The following is a 23,861-nucleotide window of genomic DNA, read 5'->3' on the forward strand; positions in this document are numbered from 1 at the left end:
TAGGATTTCTTTACAATTTTGCCGACTACAAACTGCAGAACTGAATCAAGCTACCAAGAGTTAACCGCAATTACACAGGAAGTTACGTCTTCTACCTTCATATTTAAAGCAGGCACATCACTTGTTATGTATTAGAAAAAGCCCCCGTCGGTGTTAAGACCACATAAACGATTAAAATAAAATTCAAACATATTTTGCTAACTTAATATATATTTTTCAGTACAATTAAATACAGTTAAAGGGCGCGCCCTGAACGACATGTTGATTTTGATTATTTTATTTGAACATCTATACCGGAAGCTGTACTTCCGGATACGTTCACGTTAGCGTCGAGCGGTCACATCAAGCTAACGGCTCCATCACCGGGTACCTCGATCTTTCCGGGGTTTAATTTGCGTTTAATTCGGGGCAAGACAATTACATAGACAATGGCTCTACTAACGCCGTTATTCGCTTTCCTGTACCACCTCCCGCAGGTGTACAAGTGGCTGCTGAAGCCGTACTATGTAGCTTCTCTCTTCATGTCCATAGCCTTCCTAGCTGTTCGCAAGACGCCTGGCATCTGCGACCATCTGGCCACACAGCGAGAGGACGGCAACTCCTGCGACTTTGACTGGGTCGGTGGAAAATGCTAGAATGTCACAAATTGCTTTTCAAACATCTGTGTTAACCAGCGATAGATGGCTAGCTGGTCAGTGGAGGAGCACTGTGTGGATCGCTGAACAGGTTTACAGAAAGGGCCAGGTGACATTAGCTGCTCTTAGCTATAGGGAAGAGAATGACAGGACAAATTGCGGTCAAAAAATGGAAATTCAAACAGTTTTACTTATTGAAATCACAAAACCGAACGGATAACCCACTACAAATATTTGAGCTAAGATGTTATATACGGCTAGGATGGAGTCTGTAAATTAACATATATTTCCATGCAGAAAGATCTTGTAGTCTGTAGCATTACGCCAGTCAGTATAACGTTAGTGGTTTAGCTTGCTAACGTGAGCTATATTACGGCCGTCCTTTAACGATAATAACTTAAATCTCGCAGGAGTCAAAGGACAATCGATGCATGGAAGTATACGGCCCAAGTTCTTCATACAAGCCTAAACCAATCCTGAATTGAGTCAGGGCCGTTTTTCCATTTTCTGGGGCCTATGTAAAATCTGGGGGGGGGGGGGGAGAAACTATGATTGCACTTTATTTATTTCTTTTACTCCATAATTTTTAATTACATTATTCAATGTTCCCTTTAAAGCTAAATAAGGTGGTGACATTAGTGATAGACACTACTTGATATTGAAGGCAGAACTTTGCCTGTATTAAGCATGACATAACATAATAGGCACATAGGCATCCTCGTAATCTCATTGGAAGGTAGAATAATCAGACATATTGTAGAAGTTACATTCCTTTCATTCCTATATTCTAAAAGAGGAGGTACAAACTGTTGATCTACTATTCCATTCAAATCAAGTGATAATGAGATGAATGGGCTCTCTCATTTGAATGTAGAATACTCTTCTCAGAGCAGTAGCTTGTTGTGCCTATGTTATTAATGACAATTTAGCAGCACTTCCAAATAAAGTATGTGCCCAAAGCAGCACTTTTCAATTTTGCTGTGTCACCAAGTCCTGCATTATTGCCTTCAAGTCAAGTCTCAAAGCATACACATATTCCTCTTTTAGCTTGGTCTTAATATGTATTACTTCTAATTTTCACGAGAAATAGGACAGGATTTAGGATTTGCTTGTAGTTCTACTCATAGTTCAGGACTGTCGGCTCTACAGAATTCATATGCAAGAGGATTTTATGGATCTTCACCTGTACCATTCTTGGTTTAACATGCTTTTATACCCTCTATCTTCTACTGGCACATTATACAATTATGATTTCACAGAATGAACACAGGTCTGGGTTAATTGGACTTCCATATGCATCATATTTAAAATGAACAGATAGTCTGACGTCATAGTGTCCCACAGTGATCTAAATGCTGTCAGAGTTGTTTCTCCACTCCATCCATATCCTAGCAGTCTGTCTTGTTTTTCACCTTGACACTGACGAGATATGTTAAATGTTGTTTGTCAACATCTCGGGTCAAAACATGTTGGTACAAGTCTTGATGGGTGCAACCAGCATGAACAGACTGGTAAACTTGGCTAACCACCATTAAGAGGTAGTGTTGTTGGTATCGGTACCGGTACCAACATGTTTTTCGATACTTTTCGCTACTTTTTTAAATAAAAAGAGAACGCAAAAAATTTCATTACTGACTTTATTTTAATAGAAAATCTTAGAACAATAACATATTAATGTATATAAAGTAAATACAATAAAATACCACAAAGACAAGCCTCTGTAATGCACACAATTTTAAAATAAATAAACCAGCTCTATTTTTTTTTTCTTCCAGAGCTACTTTTGTTAAGAGTGAAGGGGGGTGGCGCTTGCTTTTAGCACTGAATGTGGCTTTTTTCATGAGTAAATTACCTGTCGTTCCCTGAACTCAGTGTGCAGGTCTGGGTGCTTGTCCTTTAGGTGTTTGGCTAGTTTGAAGCCGTTTCCGCCCTTAGCCATGCATGTTTTAAAACACCGTTTACACAGTGGTGCATCAGCGTTAATTGCCTCGCCTTGCTCATTTGTTTTTAAGCCAAAGTACTGCCATATCGCACTTTGCGTCCCTGGTTTGTCCACAAGTTGCGCCGTGGTGACGGTTGCAGCAGCCATTCTCTTCTCCGTGCTCCGCTCTCTCTCTCTCCATCTCTCCATCTCTCTCCCTCTCCAACGTCTCTGCTCTCTCCAAGCTTTCCTCCTGCTCCGTTTGTTGCTCCAGTCCACGCTGCTCGCTCACTTGCTAGCTGTTTCCTCCAGCTTGCTTGCTTTTTCTTTTTTCTCCTCAAGCTCCGGCTTGCTCCTCGTCTTCTCAGATGTAGTTACAACGCGGTGACGTCACGTGGCGAGGTCGCCGCGCTGTTGCGGGCGCTGCCGGCGGCGCTGCAAGTACCGGTCCCAACCAAATGCAATATAGTACCGTTTTAAATGCCTCAGTACCCCGGTACCAAATTAGTACCGGTATACCGAACAACCCTATTAAGAGGTGTCATGTTTGTGTTCACAGAGAGAGGTGGAGATCCTCATGTTCCTCAGTGCCATCGTCATGATGAAAAACAGACGAGCGAGTAAGTGAATGTCTTTTTTTCCTGTTATTTCTGAGCAAAATATGATGACTTCATTATATAATCTGATGTATGGATGACCCACAAAAAGTTAGTCGGGAAATGTAATGTTAAAAGTAAGTTTAACCAATGCACAGGACCAAAGTTGCTTCATTGTCTGAACATGTCATTTAGTGTCACATATTCTATTACAATACCTGGCTTTTAAGTGGAAAACTGTATTGTTTCATGTTTTTTCACTGAATTTGATTATTGTAGAAATGTTTTCCATGTTCTGAATTTCCGTCCTTTATTTTGTGCTTTATAATAGTACATTTTCCTGAATGTCAGTTATTGTCATTCGGTCGCCTCTCAAACTCTTCATGGTTGAACTTCGAGACAGCACTGCTCAGAAAATAACAATTAACTCCTGCTAATTAAATCCCATGTGATCATTTTAGTAACTGTGGAGCAGCATGTGGGCAACATCATCCTGTTCAGCAAAGTGGCCAATGTCATTCTGTTCTTCAGACTGGACATCAGGATGGGACTGCTCTACCTGACACTCTGCATAGGTCAGTCCAACTTTACTATCACACACACAAGCACACACAACAAACATTGAGTGACTCTTTAGTTTCCTGTCTTATGAATCCAAAAGAAGTAAGACAGCGCAAATACAAGAACACATGTACTGTATGCAAAAAACAGTGTGTCACCATGCCCCTATAGACTCTGTTAGAGTTAAGCATAAATTTAGTACTGAGGGTAGATTAAGTGAGGTTGAAGGCTGTAAAAAGATGTGTTTTTTATCTTGGTAACAAGTATTGTGTACCCTAGAGCTTTATCAAAGATGTTGTTTTGAGACATAAAGCTAAAAGCGGAGTAGAAACTACTTTCTCTGAAACCTTGGATAAAAATGGAAGCTTAGAAATTGGCCTAAAATTGTTAAGAACCAAGGGGTCAAGGTTTGGTTTCTTTAAAGGGGGTTGGACCACAGCATGTTTAAAAGAGTCTGGGAAAATGCCACTTTTTAGGGAGCTGTTAATAATCACTAAAATACTGGGTCCAGAAGTGTTGATAACCTCTTTAAGAAACTTGGTAAGGATAAAATCAGGTCTGTAAGAAGTTGGTTTCATGTGTGATATGAGTTTAATTAAAAGGGGGAGTGAAACCGGTTCAAAGCAACTACAATAACTGAATGTCCTTACTGGTCTGTAAAATTTGGTACAGGGGGTAAATGTTTTGTCAAATATTGGTTAATTCTGTTTCTAAAATAGTTTAAAAAGTCCTCACACCTTTCTTGAGCGGCATCAATAAAAGGAGGGGAGGAGGGAGTGGTTACTAATTCTAAGACTTTAAAGTGAAACTCTCGCCAAAAAGCAATCAAGGCTTTGTTTGCAATTGGATGAGTCAAAACTTTGTGTAAAAGCATATTTACGTAGAATAAAGCACTTTTAAGATTTACGGTAGTTTCGTTTTTGGGCATGCTAATTTTCAATGGGGTGCAGGGCCACTGTTACGCTCGAGTGCGACCTGACAGGCAGGAGAGTGATGGTGGACCACTCCTCAAGCCTGCCTGTCAGGTCGCACTTGGGGATCAACACTTTTTGTCTGCCATGACGGTGGTGCGCCGGAGGTGCTACTGCTAACATGAGTTGTCCAAAAAGCTTCATTTTAGTAAACTCTGTGTACACAAACAATGTTCTCAATGCTCGTGTTCATGAGTAGAGACCCTGGTGATACTACCAGCAAGGTTTCATGTTGTGTCGAGACTTCTTAGTGTTTTAAAAATAGTGATTTTGATGCTAGCGTAAAAGTGCCCCTGAACCCCATTGAAAATTAGCTTGCCCAAAAACGAAACTACGGTAAACCTTATAATTGCCTCTTTCGTCATAAATATGCTTTTACACTAAGGTTTAACTCATATTCAATCGCAAATAAAGCCTCGGTTGCTTTTTGGCGAGAGTTTCACTAAAAAATAAAATTCAGGGGTTAGAGTGATTTGCTAAAATTAAGTTGGAGAAGAAGGATGTTTTTGCTTCTTCACCTGCTTTTTGGTAATTTAGCATGGTATCTTTCCAGGTCTCATAAAGTAAGTGTAAGCCTGTCTTTTTCCATTGCCTTTCATTTTTCCTGCAGTCTCTTTATAATGATTGTGTGGAGTCATTTAGCCAGGGCTGCAGTGCTCAATAAACAAAACAGCAGTCCTGTCAGAATAAGGCTGTTCTGTAGTATCTCAGTGGATAAATGACTAATAGAATAAGATTATAAAAGTTGTGCCCATTGACATTCTCTCAATCTTTTTCTCTCTGCTGTTGGTGTGTTTCAGTGTTTTTGATGACCTGTAAGCCTCCTCTCTACATGGGACCAGAGTACATCAAATACTTCAGTGACAAAACCATAGATGTGAGTAAAAGTGTTAGAATGTATTATTAAGAGGTTGTCCATTAGATCAATACAATTGTTTTTAATCATAACTAAAAACTCTGTGTGTGTGGGCAGGATGAGCTGGACAGAGACAGCCGTGTGACGTGGATCGTTGAATTTTTCGCTAACTGGTCTCCAGAGTGCCAGTCCTTCGCTTCTGTATATGCTGATCTGTCGCTCAAGTAAGACTCTGTCCACCTACTCAGTAAAAGTATGAAGTGAACTCAGTGGCACTAACTGCAGCTACTCTTGTGTTTTGTGTTGCAGGTATAACTGTGCTGGCCTCAAGTTTGGCAAAGTGGACATAGGACGTTATGGAGAGGTTTCCAAAAGGTTTGATATTTTATTTCTTTTGTTTTTTGAATTCTATCATTTTAAAAAAACCTGTCTTCAACTGATGGACTTTTATGTTGTCAGGAAGAACTTAAAAGAATTGTGAACATGTTGTCTCATGTGGCTTTGCTCTGTAGGTACAAGGTGTCTGCGTCTCCACTGTCCAAACAGCTTCCCTCCCTCGTCTTGTTTCAGGGAGGGAAGGAGGTGATGCGGCGCCCACAGGTGGACAAGAAGGGTAGAGCTGTGTCCTGGAGCTTCACTGAGGTAGGACTGGACAGTGCACGCCATGCCTGTGACAAAGCAGAGAATACATTGTATATGTTGTCAAAAGTATGTCCTGTATTTTCAAAAAACAAACAACAGTTTAATCATTCAAACCATATTGATGTAGAAATAGGAATATAATCTGCTGAATATAATGTCAGCTGTTTCTGTCCAAATATTTCTCAGAGGTAATATGATATTCACATTTGGCCTTACTTTGATCTTTTTTACAACAACATTTTTACCCTCATTTTGGGGAGTAATCATGAACAGTGTTGTTTAAATGCAATGTGACATCATTTTTACAAATATATTTCTGGTACCGGATTACCGCTGGTATTAGTCAAACGTCCACCGCCACAGAAAAATCTTTGCTTCCACAGGACAAAAACAAATCATAAAATTAGGGATGCACCGATTGTGAAATTCTAGGCCGATACCGACACCGATGTTTAACATAACAACTTGGCCGATGGCCAATGCAGATGTTCTTTCTTTTTGTTATTTATTCCTTTTTTTGTGCCACAGAAACACACAAGTCTTTCAGCTCTTCATCACACTATCCTTGAACGAGCACAAATCCAATCAGACCAATTTATGAAACAAAAACAACCTTTATTGTCACTTTCTGGTTGACATTTAAGATAACCTTAGTTCACATGACAAGTTCTTTTCTGAAAAATAACTTTCAAAAACCCTCTTGGACTGCTAACTAATCAATGAAAAGATTGTTTCAGTACTTACATTGCCCAACAAAATTATTTGAGTGGTTTTAGCCTGATAAACAAAAACTTACTCAATGAGAAGATTTTTTTCATGGCCCAATAAAAAATGTTTTTGTGAAAAATAAAAATACATCAAGAAAAAACGAGTGGAAAATAAATAAATAATGTTATTTATAAATACAAACATAAATAGGGCTATCTTTCACCTTGTGTATTTCTCATACAGAATAAAAAGAAAAACTTACTCAGTGAGAAGATTTTTTTCATGGCCCAATAAAAAATATTTTTGTGAAAACTAAAAATACATCAAGTGTAAATGTAAAAACGAGTGGAAGAGGCAGGAGTAAGATGCATGTTTTTCTTTACAAAGATAAGCATCTCTGCCTTGTCACAGCAAAGCCTATTTCTCTTTTCATCCAAGACATGAGACACAGAGCTGAATAAGCGCTCACTCTTCGTGCTGGTGCATGGCGCACAAAGGTATTTTCTTGCCATTTGTGCGAGTTCTGGAAAACGCAGGTGGTTATTTCTCCAATAGCTGAGTGCACTCTCACCTCTGGGAATAGGGGTCTCTGCCAGGAAAATATCCAGTTGTTGGGATACAGAAGTACTTGGCCTCTCTGGTCCGTTTTCTTCCAGAATCTCCTCAAACACATGATGCAGGGAGGGCCCTGCTCCGTCGGATCGTTGCCTCTTGCGCTCTGGGTGAAATGTGCTCGCTCCATCGCGCGTCCCATCCTCGGCACCGGCAGCAGGCAACAGGTGCGCGTCAAGTATTTCTCGAGCGCGTTGTTTAACATCCTCATCAAAGTAACGATCCTTGTATCTGGGATCCAAACAGGTGGCAATGCAGAACATGGGATCATACTCGATTTGATCGAAGCGTTTATTTACAGCCTCTAACAATGAGGTCTTTGTTGTTTTAACGCCGTGGTCTGTGTCAGCCTGCTTACTCAGAAGACGTCTCAGGGCTGTCACAGTGGGGATGACATCGGCAGCTGATGCTTCTGATGAGCTTACTTCTCTTGTCAATTGTTCAAACGGGGAGAGGAGTGTTATAAAGTTTTCAATTAATTGCCACTGGTGTGCACTGAGAGTGGCCGGGAGGTCTGCGGCATATGAAGCAAGTGCGCGCTTTTGTTCCAGCAAGCTCTCCATCATAAAAAATGTACTATTCCAACGAGTGGAAATATCTTGCTGTAGCCTTTTTGGTTTCATTCCCAACTGGACCTGCACAGCCTGGAGACGTGAATAGGCGAGGGGTGAGTGTTTAAAGTGGCCGACGATTTTTCGGCAAATAGCCACAACATCTGTGAGGCTGCGCTGGCTAAAAACACCGTCGTGGATTGCTAGTTGAAGTGTGTGTGCCATGCAGCCAAAACTAGCCAGACCACTGTCCATCATAGCTTTAGTCATATTCCTAGCATGATCTCTTACGACAGCATGCACTCTGGTTTTGTCGATTTTCCATGTCTGGAACATTTTGTCAAATGCCTCTGAGATGGCAGATGATGAGTGGGTACCTGGGAACTCCTGGGAGTGTAACACTGCCTTCACCATGTTGAAGTCCTTATCAATCCACTGTGCCGTGAGGCTAAGCATGCTCACAGGGCTTACATCTGAACTCCATATATCAGTGGTAAAACTGATTGCAGTGATGTCACAAGCCAGTAGCTCATGAATGTGTGTGGCCACAATGTTGTGGATTTCGGGGAGACAGACAAAGTGACGTCGGCTCGGCAGCGTGTAGCATGGCTCCATACACTTCATCAGACTCCGAAACCCCACGTCCTCCACTACAGAGAAAGGCTGGTCATCTAAAGAGATGAACTCCATCACCTTGTTGGTTATTTGTTTTGCTTTGGCGCTGTCTGGAGGCAGCTGTTTGGCGTTCTCAAACGCCGTGTCAATTGAAGTCTGAGTCTTACCGGGGGTGGTTTGTGCTTTCTTGGCGGCTTCATTTTTCCGTTTTTGGTCAGCTTGCAGGTAATCCCTGTACACCGCCTCGTACCTGCTTTTCAAATGTCCAATGAGATTTGTTGTGTTAAATGACTTTCTAGCAGTCCCCCCTCTTGAAATCTCAATGGAACACGTATTGCAAACTGCATAACGCTGATCTTTTTCCGAGACTGTCAAGTATTCCCACACGACCGCCATCTTCTTAGTTTTACTCTACTGAGGAAAGTGCGCGGGTGCCCTCTCGGCAGACTATTACATCTCAAAAAAAAAAAAAAAAGAGGGAAAAAAGAGTTTCTCCATGAGCACAGCGTTCATGCCACAAATCAAGATATAATCATCGGCCACGGCCATCGGTGAATGTCATTTTTATTTGCCGATGGCCGATGGCAGTTAACGAGGCAAACATCGGCCGATACCGATGTTCAGCCGATGCATCAGTGCATCCCTACATGAAATAATACAAAACATTCCGCTCTTAGTCATTTCATCCACTTCCTCAATAGATGTGAAGTTATTGTTGCTGCACTGCATGTTTGTTACTCTATCCGCAAGGCCCAATCCATCCCAAGGAGAGGAAGAGGGACAGCCACATAATACATGAGATTAATCCTGTGTGAGGTGGACTACCAATTCAACCTGCGTTGTTCTTGCAGTTCTAATACTTAGCTGATAAACCAGAGGAGTAAGGGTACAGTCATAAATATCTGAATGCAGGCAATGGATGTGTGCAGTGCAGATGGGAAGCATTGAGGTTTTAGGGTGCTGGATTATATTCCATTAGTGTCAGTACACACATCTTCGCTATTGGCTGAGGCTGCTAGATCAGAGGTCAGAGTTGGCTGATGTTGACCTTCGCACAAAGCAGATTAGTTTAACCACCGGATGTTTTATAGTATTTGCCCCTCCACTCAAATAGAATGGCAGTGAGCAGGAGACTGTTGATTTCTACTCAGCTGATGCACTGTGCTACTGATGCCACTTGCCCTACTGAGTCTGAGGTCCCATTTAGATGGTCTATAGGTTAAATGGTGGATAATCTTGTTGTGAAGTGCGGCACACTGCACAAAGAGGCAGCATTTAGACATTGGTGTGTTTTGGGTGAAACATAAATCAAACGGACGGGTCATAAACAGTATCATCCTGATCAGTAACAGGTGGGATGAGAGGTGAGACATATGTGTTTAATGATGGAAACATTAATGACATTACATGTAGTGATCCTCCAGCAGCACAAACAATATGTGCATCTGTGTATCACATTTGCGCACAAGGAACAGCTGATAAACTTCATAGGTTATTTAAAACTCGTGACACGTTTCTTTTGGAGAGTTTAAAACTACAGCTTTTAGTTTAGCTGATTAAATGTGCCACGATAGTTGTTACAGTGACATGACTGTGAATGGAAATGTTTAAAATAACTGAAAGCAGCCTGTCAAATCATAAAATCTGAGTGTATAACCGGTGTGAACCCGCCTGTGTAGGCGCATCTAGGGCTCTATCTTGCACTCAGCGCAACTGACTTTGTACACTGGCGCTTGTATAATTCCTATTTTGCATTCGGCCCACATTGGAATTTTCCCTCCACAGACGCAAGTCCTTAAATTAGGGAATGACTTTGCGCTCCCGGGGGCGGTTCAGCGAAAAGAGGAGGTGTGTTCCGGTGCAAAAGTTCACTGGTGCTATTTTGCTGTTTCAGAAAACAATTCCGCAACAGACCAGGAAAAACCTGGTCTAAAGTCAGTGGCGCTTATTCAGATGCTGTTTTAAGGGCGCATGCTTGGCCATAATGTAGCGTGTGCTCAACGTGTATACACTTTGCTTCTCTCATCTACAAGGAAGCAGTTCCCATTTTTGCAAACCATAAAAAAAAAAGTGGGAAAGATTTAAACAGAAGTACTAATTATTTTTCCCTCTGATATACGACGCGCCCGCCGTAGCCGTGAGGGTCCAGGAGTGGCAATGCGCGATGTGCTCCTAGTGGAGCGGGTGGACGGAGATGGAGTGAGAGGAGGAGGAGGAAGGGGCACAACAGGACTGCTCCTGATGCATTTGGAGACTTGAGGCGATGCGCCTGAGAGGCCGCAGCAACATCGCCACCCGGTCAAGATGGGCATTAATACCTTGCTGCATCCCGGACAGTGCGGTCCGGTCTGACAATGCTGCCACGGTGTGTAGTGGGTCTGGATCCTCTGCACCTTGGTGTTTGCGCTGCTCCCTCATCAGCTCGGCCCGTGCGCACTGCTCGGCCGTGCGCACTGCTCGGTGCGATGTCCTGGGGATGCCAGCCGTAGAAACAATTGTGGCAAGTTCCTCCCACGCCCGTTTAACCAAAGCTAATTTGGATGGATTTCTCCCATCCCCATACAACGCCACTTCTCGGTCTTTTACAGCCCTGACGAGAACGTCGGTCTCCTCGGCTGTGAACCGCTCCTGGCGTGCGCCTGGCAAATTCACCATTATAATAGCAATCCACCATGGAACAAGCGCGCCTGCTTTTAAAGGGAATGTGAGCTGACGCTCTGATTGGTTTATTGCATGTTACGCCCAAACCACACCTATGACTAATGTAGCTACTTCAGACCAACCCATTTTAGATTTGCACTGGGCGCAAGAGTCATTTATCCCGCCGGCATAATAGTGACAGCGCCTGAGATCCGCACACAAACCTACTTGCGTTTTGCGTTTGATACTTGCGTTTCAGATCGTTAAGATAGAACCCCTAATGTATCTGCTAAATAGCAGGAAAAAGACTTGTTTTTTAACTTGTTAGTCTACTTGTTGGTCTGCGGTGCTGTCGTTTTCTGCTGTCTCCGTCATCAGTGTGTCTGACCCCACCTCACTTTAAGACCAACCCGTCCTGGGGCGCACAGCTGGAAGCAAGGACATTTGCTTTTTACACAACGTGGGCGCTGGATGTGAAAATGAAAACTGTGTCAGTCTAAAACAAGTAGTTACACTTACACTGCACTGTGTGCCGCCTTGAGAGTGTTAATAATGGAGTTGAAGACACTGCTGGACAAACTACGTGATGACACAATTTGAAAATAAAACCTAACCATTGCTTTTTTCATCATATGGTCTGTAAAGCAACGTGTTGACATTGGAGCATATGTACACTGATAATGTCTGTGATAGACCCGGTCATCGGCCAATAATATAGGTCGACAGATACATAGGTTGTGCTCTATTTTCTGCTTTAGTGAATGGAACATCGTTCTTTGTCACCCCCCCCCCAGGAGAACATCATCCGAGAGTTCAACCTGAACGAACTCTACCAGAAGTCCAAGAAGCTCAACAAGACCAAAGGAGACAAGATCAGCCAATCACAGTTCCCACCGGTCATCGAGGAGGAGGAGCTAGAGCAGCAGGGAGCTGATGCACAGGGGCCCGAGTCTGAATCCAAGAAGGACAAATAACTTGGTTCGTATCACTCAGCTGGGACTTCTGGACGGAACTTGTGGCTCTTCTTCCCTCTTCTCTTCAAAGTGTTCAGTCTGTTCACTGGTGAATAAGAACGAGCAGGACTGGTGTTCGCTGTGGACCATACTGTCCCCACCCCAACCTTGCCTGGACCTGTTGTTTTTTTTTCTGAGAATTTAAGAAAAGAATTTACATTTCCAGAGTAATTCTGCCTTTCTCCAGCACCATTTAACACTAAACTAAACCTCCTTTAAATCCAGTAGTTTCACAGAGGTACAGCTAAAGTGACTTTGGGCTGTTTTTCCTTCATTAGAGAACAAATACATTGAGTGTACACTTTAAAGAAGGAGCTAACTGGGATACAGTAAACCAGCTTTTAAGGGGCGTCGTCATGTTAAGACCTGGTCCAGTATATGAGTGTGGGGCCTGGAAATGTGCTGTGCAGACCTGCCAAATTCACCGGGATATTAAAGTCAACACAACACATTTCTTATGGTTACAGCTGTGATTGAGGAGAGGCAGTTGAGTTCTTACTAATGAACATTAAGGGAGCAGTGAATGTGATACTAGATTTTTTAAATAATTCTATGACTAACTGTATATTCATGTAAACTAAGTTATAGCTCAGTGGTTGGCTGTTCTGACATACACTTCATTTGCAGTGTTAAACAGTACATTCAGGTTTGTGGTTTTGGTTGGAAGTGACGGACACATCAACACGTGTGCTGATGTTCTTTAAGTTTAATAATGGTTGGACAGCGTCCCTTTTCTCCCCTGTGAATTTGTGCTCTTGTGGGCAGACTGCCCTCAACTCTGACATTCAAGCTTCTCTGACCCAACATTCCATTGATTTTCATTTAATTTTATTTTTAGGGATAGTAACTTTTTTGTATTGTATTGTTTTATTCTCACATTCTTTGCCTCACCATGAACCTGACTGTCCTCAGCTTTCTGCTTATCTGTCACATTGTCTAGATTCATGCAACACTTTCATTGCTAACTTGCAAGACCTTTCTTACTTGGAAACACATTCAGGTTTTGTACTGATTGGGTTGCATTTTTGACCACCTAAATTCTTCTGTTACCAATAATGTAATATTTAGTTGTTTCTAAAGGAAGCAGTGCATGAGTTTCAGCATCCTCTGGTACTGTATTCTACAGTTTGTCAACCTGTTCTGGCCAGCCAGCCACCCCAAATGTTCAATATTCTATGAATTTAAAGATGGCGTTTTTTCATATTCTGTTCTCCAAACTGAAGACTGCAACTACTCAATGTTATACTAGCCTATATACTCTGTAGAGTAATGTCACCCTCATGATCAAAGTAACATGTAGCAGAGTGTAGTCGTGAAAGATTGTGCAGGCAGTTAAACAGTCGGCACAGCCCCCTCAGACTGTTTACATACAACAACCCAACTGTGAGAAATGATGCCTGATTGTAAAAGTAGGCGAGGCGGTGAACTACAGGCTGAAGTTGAGTGCAGTGTGTACAGTATCTGCCCGGCTTTATACGATCTCACAGTTTTAGATAGTTATTCCAAATGGTTTTATATTTGCTGTAGCAAATAGCAGCACTGCTAATTCCAACAGCTGCTTTAACTTTGGACCCAAGCGGTTTCCAAACAAAGCAATTCTGCAACAGTTAATATTGTTTATTATCTTTTGGAAATCCTTATAAATATAGAAAAGGTCTTTTGAATGGTGATATGTTTAATTTTAACAACATGTTGAATATCGGCTTAACATTAGCATGATGTCATTGTCATTGTGAGCATGTTGGCACCTTAACGATTTGTTTAAAATCTCTGCTTCACCCAAACTATAAGTATTGCTTTAAAAAAATTTTTTTATTAGTGTTACAGTTGATATCAAACAAATAATCAAGTTAGAAATCAACATTGATCCTGTTTTCATGCTAAGGGATTCAACAGTGTGTCTGAGCCTGAGGTTGAGAAACTGTATAACAGAGCTGAACACACTGTAGGTTTAGATTTGATGAAACAACAGTGAAGTGTTGTCAGACCTCAATGTTGACACAAAGTTCTATTATGAGACAGTAGCATGATAGTGGTCCAGGAGACTGTCATTAACTGGATCTGTGACACTCGTACTGTGTGATCAGGGAATCTTAACACCAGTTTTGCATTTTCACTCAGTTTTTAATTTCATGTCAGCCAGTGGAATGATATCACACCTGTCACCTGTTTTGTTTGGATTTGCATTGTTTTTGGGACTGGACAACCTTTATTTGATACATGTGTCATTAGCATGATAATGAACTGAGAGCATGTTTTCCGCTTCAAACTGAGGTCTGGTACTAATGAGATAACATCACATACCATGATTGTCTGACATCCACATTTGTTATTTATGTATTTCTAATATGTGTTTAATACATTGCTGTTACATTATTAGTGATCACACAGGCTGTGTGTCCTGGTGAGCTGCTTCTTCTGGTCTTTATGGATCAGATAAAACAAGTTTTAAGGCATTGAAATTTCCAGCACGGTTTCCGGCTTTATTCTGATTCTTTATAACATTCTTCATCAATATTTTGAGTTTTTTTCCTATTGCAGTACACTGGTAAACATGCACACACAAACTGTACAGACTTGCTTTTTGAACACACTGTGAATTGTTCCTTAATCATGATTTTATGACTAAAACTGTTTTTGTTGTTTATTGTACACTTGTTTTGACATTGATTTGACTTTTTGTCATGTTGCATTCATTTGAGCTACACTCCAAGGCTTGTATGTATATTTGCTGTGCATTAATGGAAAAGTCTGCTGAAAACATTGCAGAGATGTCTAGTCTGTTTTTGTTATTAATGCAATAAAACATCATCCTCATGAAGCATCTCAATGCTGCCTTCTTCTTCTGACACATGGTTGTGTCTCTGCTGAGCTGCTGATCAGTTTTCCTCTGGCACTTTCAGTGTGTCTATCAAAGTTCATTTTATTGTCATTCTACAACACAATGTGTGAATTGTAGCCCCTTTATGTTACACAAGAAAAATAAAGTATTGTGTGAGTGTTGGAGTGTTGAGTTCAGGAGTCTCACAGCCTGAAGAAAGACGGCAACCAATAAATTCATGCTGACATGGAACTGGAGCTCTCGGGGCTGGTGGTTTTTACACTCTTGGAAATCTCGAGCAGTCTCCACCAATTTTCTTGAAACAGTCCAGGGATTTTAGGGACTTTCTTATGGTGTCATGTCTGGGCATGTCAACCTATGGTATTTTTTTTAAATGGAGATTTCTCACACAAGTACACATGATTATTAATACTGTCCCTTTACATACATTAACATGATTTTCTTCAAACGGGATTCATCAAAAGCTGATCACACCAGATTAAACGGAGGTTTTCAGCACGGTCAGTTCCATAAATACTGCTCCATCTTAAGTGAAAAGAACAACTACATTCCACCGGTTTGTTTGAAATTTATTATCAACCCCCAGCCCACCACCACATACATACATCCACATACACACTTGCTCACTCTCTCTCACACACACACTAAGCTGTACAGTACACATTTTTTTCATTTCCTTGATTTAAACTTGTGATTTCCAGCCCTGTCCAGATTACACACTGGAACAGAATCCAGGAAAAACTGTGCTTGCTAACACACACTTACAGCCCCCTTTTTTCATCTACCATCATCATCATTCATCCTGCTCAAACAAAGTCATGGGCTCAAATTTCAGCAATTAAAAACTGCTGAAAGCTGAAATGAAACACACTTTTCTGTGACGTCATCAATCCGAAACAGAATTCACATCATACAGGATACACTTCCTGTTCAGCTCCCTCAAAGTGCTTCATTTATGTTACCATAACTGCTTGTAGCATTAAGCTATGTGGCCCTGTGTAGTTTTGATTTGTGACCCAGAATGATTTAAGACAATATTGACACTTATGGAAACCTGTGACACTGCAGAGACTCGAGTATTAGGTGATACAGATGTTAAGTCCCGCTTGACTGTTAATTACAAAGCCATGACATAGTTACAAAGTACTGTCACCAACAGCTGTTTAATGCATATCGTCTTTCTTAGATCGTACTGGGATATGTACATTTAGTGTTTTGGCTCAGAGAGAAAATATCAAATATAGGTTAGATTTAGCAGACACTGCTCACTTACCGCACAGCTGAAACAAAGTTTCATTGGTGCAACCACAAAGGCAGCCGACAGCCTTTTCAGTGTCAAATATTTGGCAAGGAATACTTGGAGCCATTTTTTCCAAGTGTCCACAACACCATCGTGACTTTTGTCATTTTCTCAGACCAGGAGCTTCAACTTCAGATGGTTCATCTGTTTCGACGATCATTTCCCTTGGCACACTTTGAATTTGATTAAAAAATGCAAAGAAGTATGTTTGTGTGAGCTTCTTTTAATTGCATTATGAGCACCTTTATTCATTCATTCGTGATGTTAATTTTACATTAATTTGGAGACCAGGGGGAATTTCACCTGTCCAGTCTGTAGTTTGAATAGTAGCACAGGGTTTTAGGGCTAATATGACGGTAAAAAGTTTCAGAATATAGTTTAATGTGTAGCAGGGGGCTCCAAACTCTGAGACCACATTCAAAAATCGTTTAAATTGTCACTTAAACCTGGAAATAATACAAAAGTTTGTGGATTACGATCGTAAATGAAGGTGTCTGAAGTCAAATTGTTATTCTAATCAAAAAGGGGCTCTCTCAGCATCTAATCATGGTGAGAATAAAGGTTTCTAACAGACACAGTGTCTAACAGACACTAGATCAGTTGTATCGAAAGTGTGATAACACCATCAGAAGATCAGTACATCAAGCTTAGTTCACTGACAGATATAAGAGCTACTTCATCACAGATACAGAATACTAAATTACCAATACAAGAGTCCAAATCTGCGGTTGTCCTGTCAGAAGAAGGCCGTCTTGTAGAGTCTCAGGAGCGAGGGAAACAAGGACAAACACTTGAGGTGGGCTAAGAAATACCAGAGTTTCACAGTGGATGATGAAAAAAGTCCAATTTACTGATGAATACAAGTGATAGACTGGTGTCAGTAACAGGAGGATGTATGTGAGGAAAGGAACAGGAGAGAGAATGATACTACAGTGTTTCAAAACTACAGCGAAATCTGGCGGTGCGAAGATTCAAGTCTGGGACTGTTTTCAGACTCCTCTTGACTATCATGGACGTTCCTCCACAGTCACCTGACCTCAAGCCCATACAACATTTATGAGGGCATTGAAGACTGAGAAAGCCAAACATTCTGTGATATCACAAGAAGCTTTGTGGAACACTGTCAGGTCATACTGGGACAACACGAGTCAGCAGGTTTTACACTAACTTGTGGAGTCAATGCAGCTCAAGTGCACGCTGTCATTAAAGCAAAAGGTGGACAAACTGAGACATTCTGACATTCATGGACAAATTGTAAAGCTGTGATGTTCATTTGTAATGAAAAGAAAATGACTGCATTCAAAACAATGGCAAAGAGTATTTTGACTCGTGGTCTCAGATTTTTGGACCCCACTGTAAATACAGTGAAAAATAACTGTATAGTATAAATGAGCAGCCAAGAAATGCTAAAACATGGACATGTAATTGAATCAACTTAATCTGATTACATACATTTTGATGGCCAGACAGAACCTTTATCTATTAATACTTGATTCTCATCATGACTTTTTATGACTTGACCTTTCAAATATCAGCCATAAAATTCTGTCTTTATATATGAATATGATTTTTGTTCACATAAATGTTTGAGTTAATGTTTTGATGACTTTCTTTTTTTAATTGTGACTTTATTCTCATAAAATTACACTTTTTCTCTATATATTACAAAATCTGCCAACTGTGGCCCTGCATTATACTCAAGCTTATATAGCTAGATACTAAAGTCATTACTGAAGATGCAATCTGATCATCTTGTAAATAAGTTGTCTCGTTTGAGAGATTCCAGGCCTGTTTTTTTTCCATTTCAGATGTGATCTTGGGAAAAAGGACATTTAAGAGATTGCAACTCAGATTGTGTCAGAGGAAAAAGCGTCAATCAAAACCAATCAGAAGGGCTCTTTTATCATGATTCTGAAACTGACAACACAACCTCTCCTCTGAGTCAATATTAAAAACTCTTCATTTATCAATAGCTATATTTCCATAGAAATTCATACAAAACAATTTTAAATTAAATAGGCGACATAAAAAAACACTTGAATTTTTCAAGGCAATTGCTCAAGTAATTAGTTTTCTATAAAAATCTACCTTGTCTTAAGGACCCCATTAACAACAAAAGGCCAAAACATAATTTCCTTGTTCACTTTAGTTTCCATACTCCCTGTTTGTTCAAAGAGACAACATGGTCAACAGCCAAACACAGTGGCCTATAGTGGCGAGTAGTAATAGTAGTGCATGCTGCAGTCCAGTATGAACGCCACTTTAAAAAAAAAAAAATTAAGAAATCCACATTTAAAATCACATCATCCTGTACAAACATGGAATCATATTCACATCTAGGAATAAATCAACAGATGAATCACACAAACGGGGAATCAGCATTTTGTTTGGTTTTTTTCCAACATCACATTTTTCATCCCTACATCAAAAGGCAAGTCAATTCACATAGCAACATCGATCGGCAAGTTCATGGGTGACGTCCCTTCCAGCCACTAGTAGATTGTCAAAAGTTCTTAATGGATTCTACTAACCGCTTGATTATTGACCACCTGTCAGGTCGTGTTGTGCATTTCCATGACTGACTGGAAGGCTTTGACCCAGATGACGGCCTCAAGGAAAGTGACAATAGGTAACAGGGATTCTGTCTGGGCTGCATCGCTGAACACCACCTGTGTTCTTGGTCCACTGCAATCACACCACACTGCATTTGGTGAATGATGTGACTAAATGTTACCTTTAACTGACAACTGGGGCCTTAACTTGTATCAAGAAAGGTCTCTGACTACATCTGATATGACTTGTGTATGACTGATCACACATTTAGTTCACAATAAACATGTCGTCTATGTGAAGCCCTTCATTGCGAATGGATTCTACTTTTTAATCAGGTTCATTATTACTATCATCATCATCACCACCGCCATTATCAAAGCGTTTGTATTCAGTGTGAGCATCATTGGTTAAACGTTAAAATATGATAACATCTATGCCAATTTTTAACTAAATGCAGTTTCAGTCAGAAAGTGCTGATATGAGCCTTCATTAACCTGTGGTGGTCAACCCTTATCCAGTGCTCATTGGTGGTCCTAGTAGGGATTAAACTCCTCACCTTGGCAGTGGTAATGCCTTACACTACTATACTTGTATATTCTTTAACACCCAGACCTGACCATGCTAGTAACTCGTGCTACCTACTGAGCTACTGTGAGGATAAAACCCATCAAAGAGAGCCAAATCCTGGTTCCTGTTTGGTCCTGTCAGATCCAAAGACATAGTCTTTCATTGGCCAGTTCCACCAACTCCTGGCTTACATCAGTCCAGGTCTTACTGTCACTTTACCAGTAGTTATTAAGGTATAAGATATTAAGGTGGGTATCTGGAGGCAGAACAGTTGAGTACAGTTCAGTGCCTCAGCCAATGAAGAGTTAGATTACGACGTAATAGTTAAGATCATCTTCAGATGTCCCTGTCTACAGTGCGTCAGTAGTGTCTTGTTTTATGAAAAATCCAAATCTCTCAATGGCAGAAAGAGACAGCTGTGGATCTCCTCTTTGTCTCGCGGTCGTCAAGCTGGAGGTGTCCACTCAGACAGAAATCTCATAGGTGGTGCCCCCGACACCCGTAACCTTCTTCACCCCGCCACCCTGAGGCCTATGTGCGGGACTCTGCATCAATGCCGAGCTGGGATAGGCCACTCCGGGCCGGGCAGACACACTGACTGGGTGAGAGGGAGAGGAAGGGGCGGAGCAGGAGGAGGTGGATGCGTAGGGCTGGCCTCCATTGGTCCGACACAGAGGTTTCATCTGGATGAGCTCATCCCTGATTTTGGAAGAACACAAAGAAACAATGAGTGTGACGGTTCAGGACGGGAAGTCCAGAGTCCATTTGAAGAAGAGATGTACTTCTCAGAGACATTAACCATCACTTTGGTTCCAAACAATGGAGTCACTCTTACAACACATGAAACAACCTACGCTACAGGCACTTTCACACATGCAGGTCAGTTCAGTTAGTTAAATTAAATTAATCATTATCATTACCATTATCATCATCATTATTATTATTATTATTATTATTATTATTATTAGAACACATATAAATAATTATTCGAACACATATAAATAATGACAAACAACAAGCAAGATGTACAAAGTTCAATTCAAGATCTCCTAAGATCCTAAGAAACTACATAGGATGCAACCTGTTTCACCATCATACCATCCAAAGCATGACAGTATAATTGAAAGGTATGATATGCACTAGGATTTAATTATCATTATTCATGATTATAAAGATATAAATAATGAATCACTGGTGCAAATTACTGTGGGATGCCTATGTCACACATTTTATAATGGTCCTGATGAACTGCCAAAGTACACCAGGAACATACAAGCTCAACACACCTGACTGATTAGAGTTTTTAAACAGTAGTTTAACTTTAGAAAGCAGTCTGAAATCACTCACCCACTTTCTAAAGTGCTGTGGGTATTGTGTTTGCTTTTACACCCCAAATGATTTGTCTTAATGCAGCTGTTCAGTGTGCACCAGAGCTCCATTGGCATTTGCTCAAACAAACCAAACTAAATTGATAAATACACCGTTCATTTTAACTGAACAAAACAACTTAGATGTGAAAGCATCATTTGCAGTTGGTGTACAGCTCACTTCCCACCAGTCTGTCCAGTCCAGTATGATATACACTCCACAGCTGTATTTGTGAATTTAATGGTGATATTACAACAATTACAGACTGTGGCGTCTGTGATTGTAGAAATGTTCAACACAGAAATGTTGTATGACAGAAACATAACAATGGAATAATTATTATTGGATTAATATAAATCCTTGCTGCTGGGGAAAAAGCCTGTATCTCAGTTTAAACGCTGAAACATTCATATAAGACTAATAGTCAATCGGAATTGTTTGCTTTGCTGGATAAATCAACTACATTTCCTGTAATAGTTGGTTAAGTTGTGAACTACGACACATGTGATCATCACACTCAGGAGAAACCCAGAGTAGAACAACTTAACCCATGCAGCTGTGGCATAACTGAATGTGACAGAAACAAGGAGAAGGATAGAGAAGCAACAGAGATGTTGGACAGGATAGAAACACACACATCAACATGTCAGAGGATGGAAGAGTCTGTTTGTCAACATGCAAAAGTCTGTCCATGCCACAGTAAAGTGAGATAAACTGATCACAAAAATGTCAGCACTGATTTAGTTGTAGATTGTTTCCCACATCCCACTGGAGTCCCATGGGCACCACTAAGGTGGCGGGACCCTGCCTCTCTCTGCTATGACATTTCAAGACCCAAGCCACGTTTCCATGACTTGCCTGCCACCTGCTGGCTGCTAAGTCTCACAGCTTTTCTGGTGAAAACATGATTTTTTCTGTGTGGGCCACAATTCATGTAGAGTGTAGGAAGACAGATCTGTCTGTAGCAGGTGGATACAAAATAATGTCCAGACTAAAGAAAAGGTGGTTATAATGCAGAGGACAAGAAGAAACAGGCAGACACAGACACAGCAACAGCATACAGCAAACAATGAGAAACATCACAGACAAATGGAAGACAAGCAAAGGGAAAAGAAGGAGGAACTCACAGGAAATCTGGCAGGAAGAAGAGGAGAGAGGGGAAGAGGAGGAGGAGCAGGAGGAGCAGTCAATCAGGTAGTCAGGTTTTCAGGCGGGCAGGTGGTTTTTTCAGGGTTAGCAGCAAACCATTTGTCCTGACAAAAGGCGAAAGTCATACTCACTTCGGCGCTTGTATTCCTCCTCCTCCCATCCCTCCTCCACCTCCTCCTCCTCCTCCTCCTCCTCCTACCCCCGCCGCATTCGCTCCGGCTGACGCGGAGGCCTTTCGGACCAACCGGTACTGCATTTCAGCAGCAGCAGCACTCGAGTAAGACAGGGACTTGCCCAGAGGTGGGGGGTGCGGGGATCGGGGAGGGTGGGTTGTGGAGGTGGAAGAGGAGCCCAGAGGGGTGTCAGTAGAGCGGGTGCGGTAAGGATAAGCATGGTGAGGGGGTGCGTGAGGGACAGCAAAGCGAGGAGGGCGGGAGGAGGATGAAGATGAGGAGGAGTGGTGGTGATGATGCGAGTGGTGGTGGTGATGGTGGTGGTGGTGGTGATGTGGGGGAGGAGGAGCAGAGGAAGAGGGGGGAGCTGTGGCCTGATTGGCAGGTGGGGGGTGAGAGCCGGGGTGGGGCTCGCTCAGCAGGCGCTCCTTCTCTGGAGGAGGAGGTGGGGAGGAGGATGTAGAGGAGGAAGAGCGATGGAGGAAGGGGTGGTGGTGGTGGTGGGAGGAGCGGTGGCGGTGATGGGGAGACTGGGAGGACTGGGAGTGCATCTCAGCAACTCTTTGTTGTGAAGACAGAAAGGGGGAGCTGTAGCCGCCTGCTGCCGGTGTGCAGGGTCTTCCAGAGGCAACCTCAGGGGCTGCTGAGTCCGCCATTACCCCCTTGTCGAAATCGTCACCACCTGCCAGTAAGCTGTCATATGACAGGCTACCATTACGGGATGGGTGGTGAGGCGGGGTTGTCTGATTGGCTAAGCTCTTGAAGCTGGCTGAGGTGGTGGTAGCCTCGGAGACGTGGGCAGCCCCTGCCGAGGTGTGTGTGGAGCTGGAAGATCGTGACGCCACTCCTGATAGGACGGTGGGGTCAGAGAAGGAGGGGTATGAGCGTCCACCGAGGGAGTAGCCAGGGATACCTCCTCCTCCCACCTCTCTTCCTCCCTCCCTCCTCTCCCCGCCTCCTCCCCCTCCCACTCTCTCAGATGAAGTGTCCCTTCGGTCCAGGCTGGGCTGGGAGCGAAAACCAGGCTGCTGGCTGGCCTGGAGGAGGGAGGAGGTAGAGGAGGAGGAGTCCCTGGCACTGCCAACACTCTCCCCTCGACTTAACTGGAGGGGGCAGAGGGAGGAGAAAGAGGAGAGCAGGTAAAGGAGAGAGGGGGCAGAAGGAAGGAAAAGAAACAAGACGCTGAGCAAATAAGAGTAAAGAGCGACATCGGAGTTTAACCATGAACCTGCTGATGGCACTGTTTCTTTGACAGACAGGAACTTGTCCCTGTACACATCAGTGCTGAGATTGTCAGTCTTTGCTTCATAGCCAGTTCTTTGGGATATTCAATACATTTACTCTGAGGTTTTCGACCTTACTTCACTAATGCATTGTGTGGAAATATTCTCAAACATGGGTAATGAAGGCTCTGCCTACTTTGGTCCAGCTCAAATATTTAATAACAAGGTCAAGCTTTTCTGTTTGTGGACTTCCTAAGAGCAACTTGTGACACATTTTACATGTGCATCTTTCTTTGTGAGATGTGCTCGTAAACCTGATAACTACTGACCAGCAGCACATACAACACAGACTTAACTACAAGACA

At 42.0% G+C, this 23,861-nt stretch overlaps 2 protein-coding genes across 4 annotated transcripts in view; one reads left to right on the plus strand and one right to left on the minus strand.

Annotated features, from left to right (window-relative positions):
* The first annotated feature begins 306 nt into the window (after nt 1-306).
* LOC115585652 (thioredoxin-related transmembrane protein 2-B) lies at nt 307-15,151 on the plus strand. The gene is made up of 8 exons (XM_030424220.1): nt 307-617; nt 3,116-3,176; nt 3,614-3,727; nt 5,485-5,561; nt 5,658-5,764; nt 5,850-5,915; nt 6,053-6,182; nt 12,103-15,151. Exons 1-8 carry the CDS (start codon nt 429-431, stop codon nt 12,280-12,282), a joined length of 924 nt encoding a protein of 307 aa, XP_030280080.1. The 5' UTR covers nt 307-428; the 3' UTR covers nt 12,283-15,151.
* A 565-nt stretch (nt 15,152-15,716) lies between these two features.
* The window catches only part of LOC115585640 (palmitoyltransferase ZDHHC5-like), a 31,135-nt gene continuing 22,990 nt past the window's right edge, over nt 15,717-23,861 (minus strand). For 2 of the 3 annotated variants that reach the window (XM_030424189.1, XM_030424198.1), the window contains exons 11-12: nt 22,232-23,376; nt 15,717-20,282 (exon numbers count right to left, since the gene is read on the minus strand). In XM_030424189.1, coding sequence (XP_030280049.1) covers nt 20,048-20,282; nt 22,232-23,376 — 1,380 coding nt within the window. In that variant the 3' untranslated portion in view covers nt 15,717-20,047. Of the gene's footprint in view, nt 20,283-22,078; nt 22,086-22,231; nt 23,377-23,861 lie in introns of all 3 variants that reach the window. The other variant, XM_030424206.1, reaches the window with a different exon arrangement.

The sequence above is a fragment of the Sparus aurata genome, chromosome 1, assembly GCF_900880675.1.
Source record: "Sparus aurata chromosome 1, fSpaAur1.1, whole genome shotgun sequence".
Taxonomy (NCBI): Eukaryota; Metazoa; Chordata; class Actinopteri; order Spariformes; family Sparidae; genus Sparus; species Sparus aurata.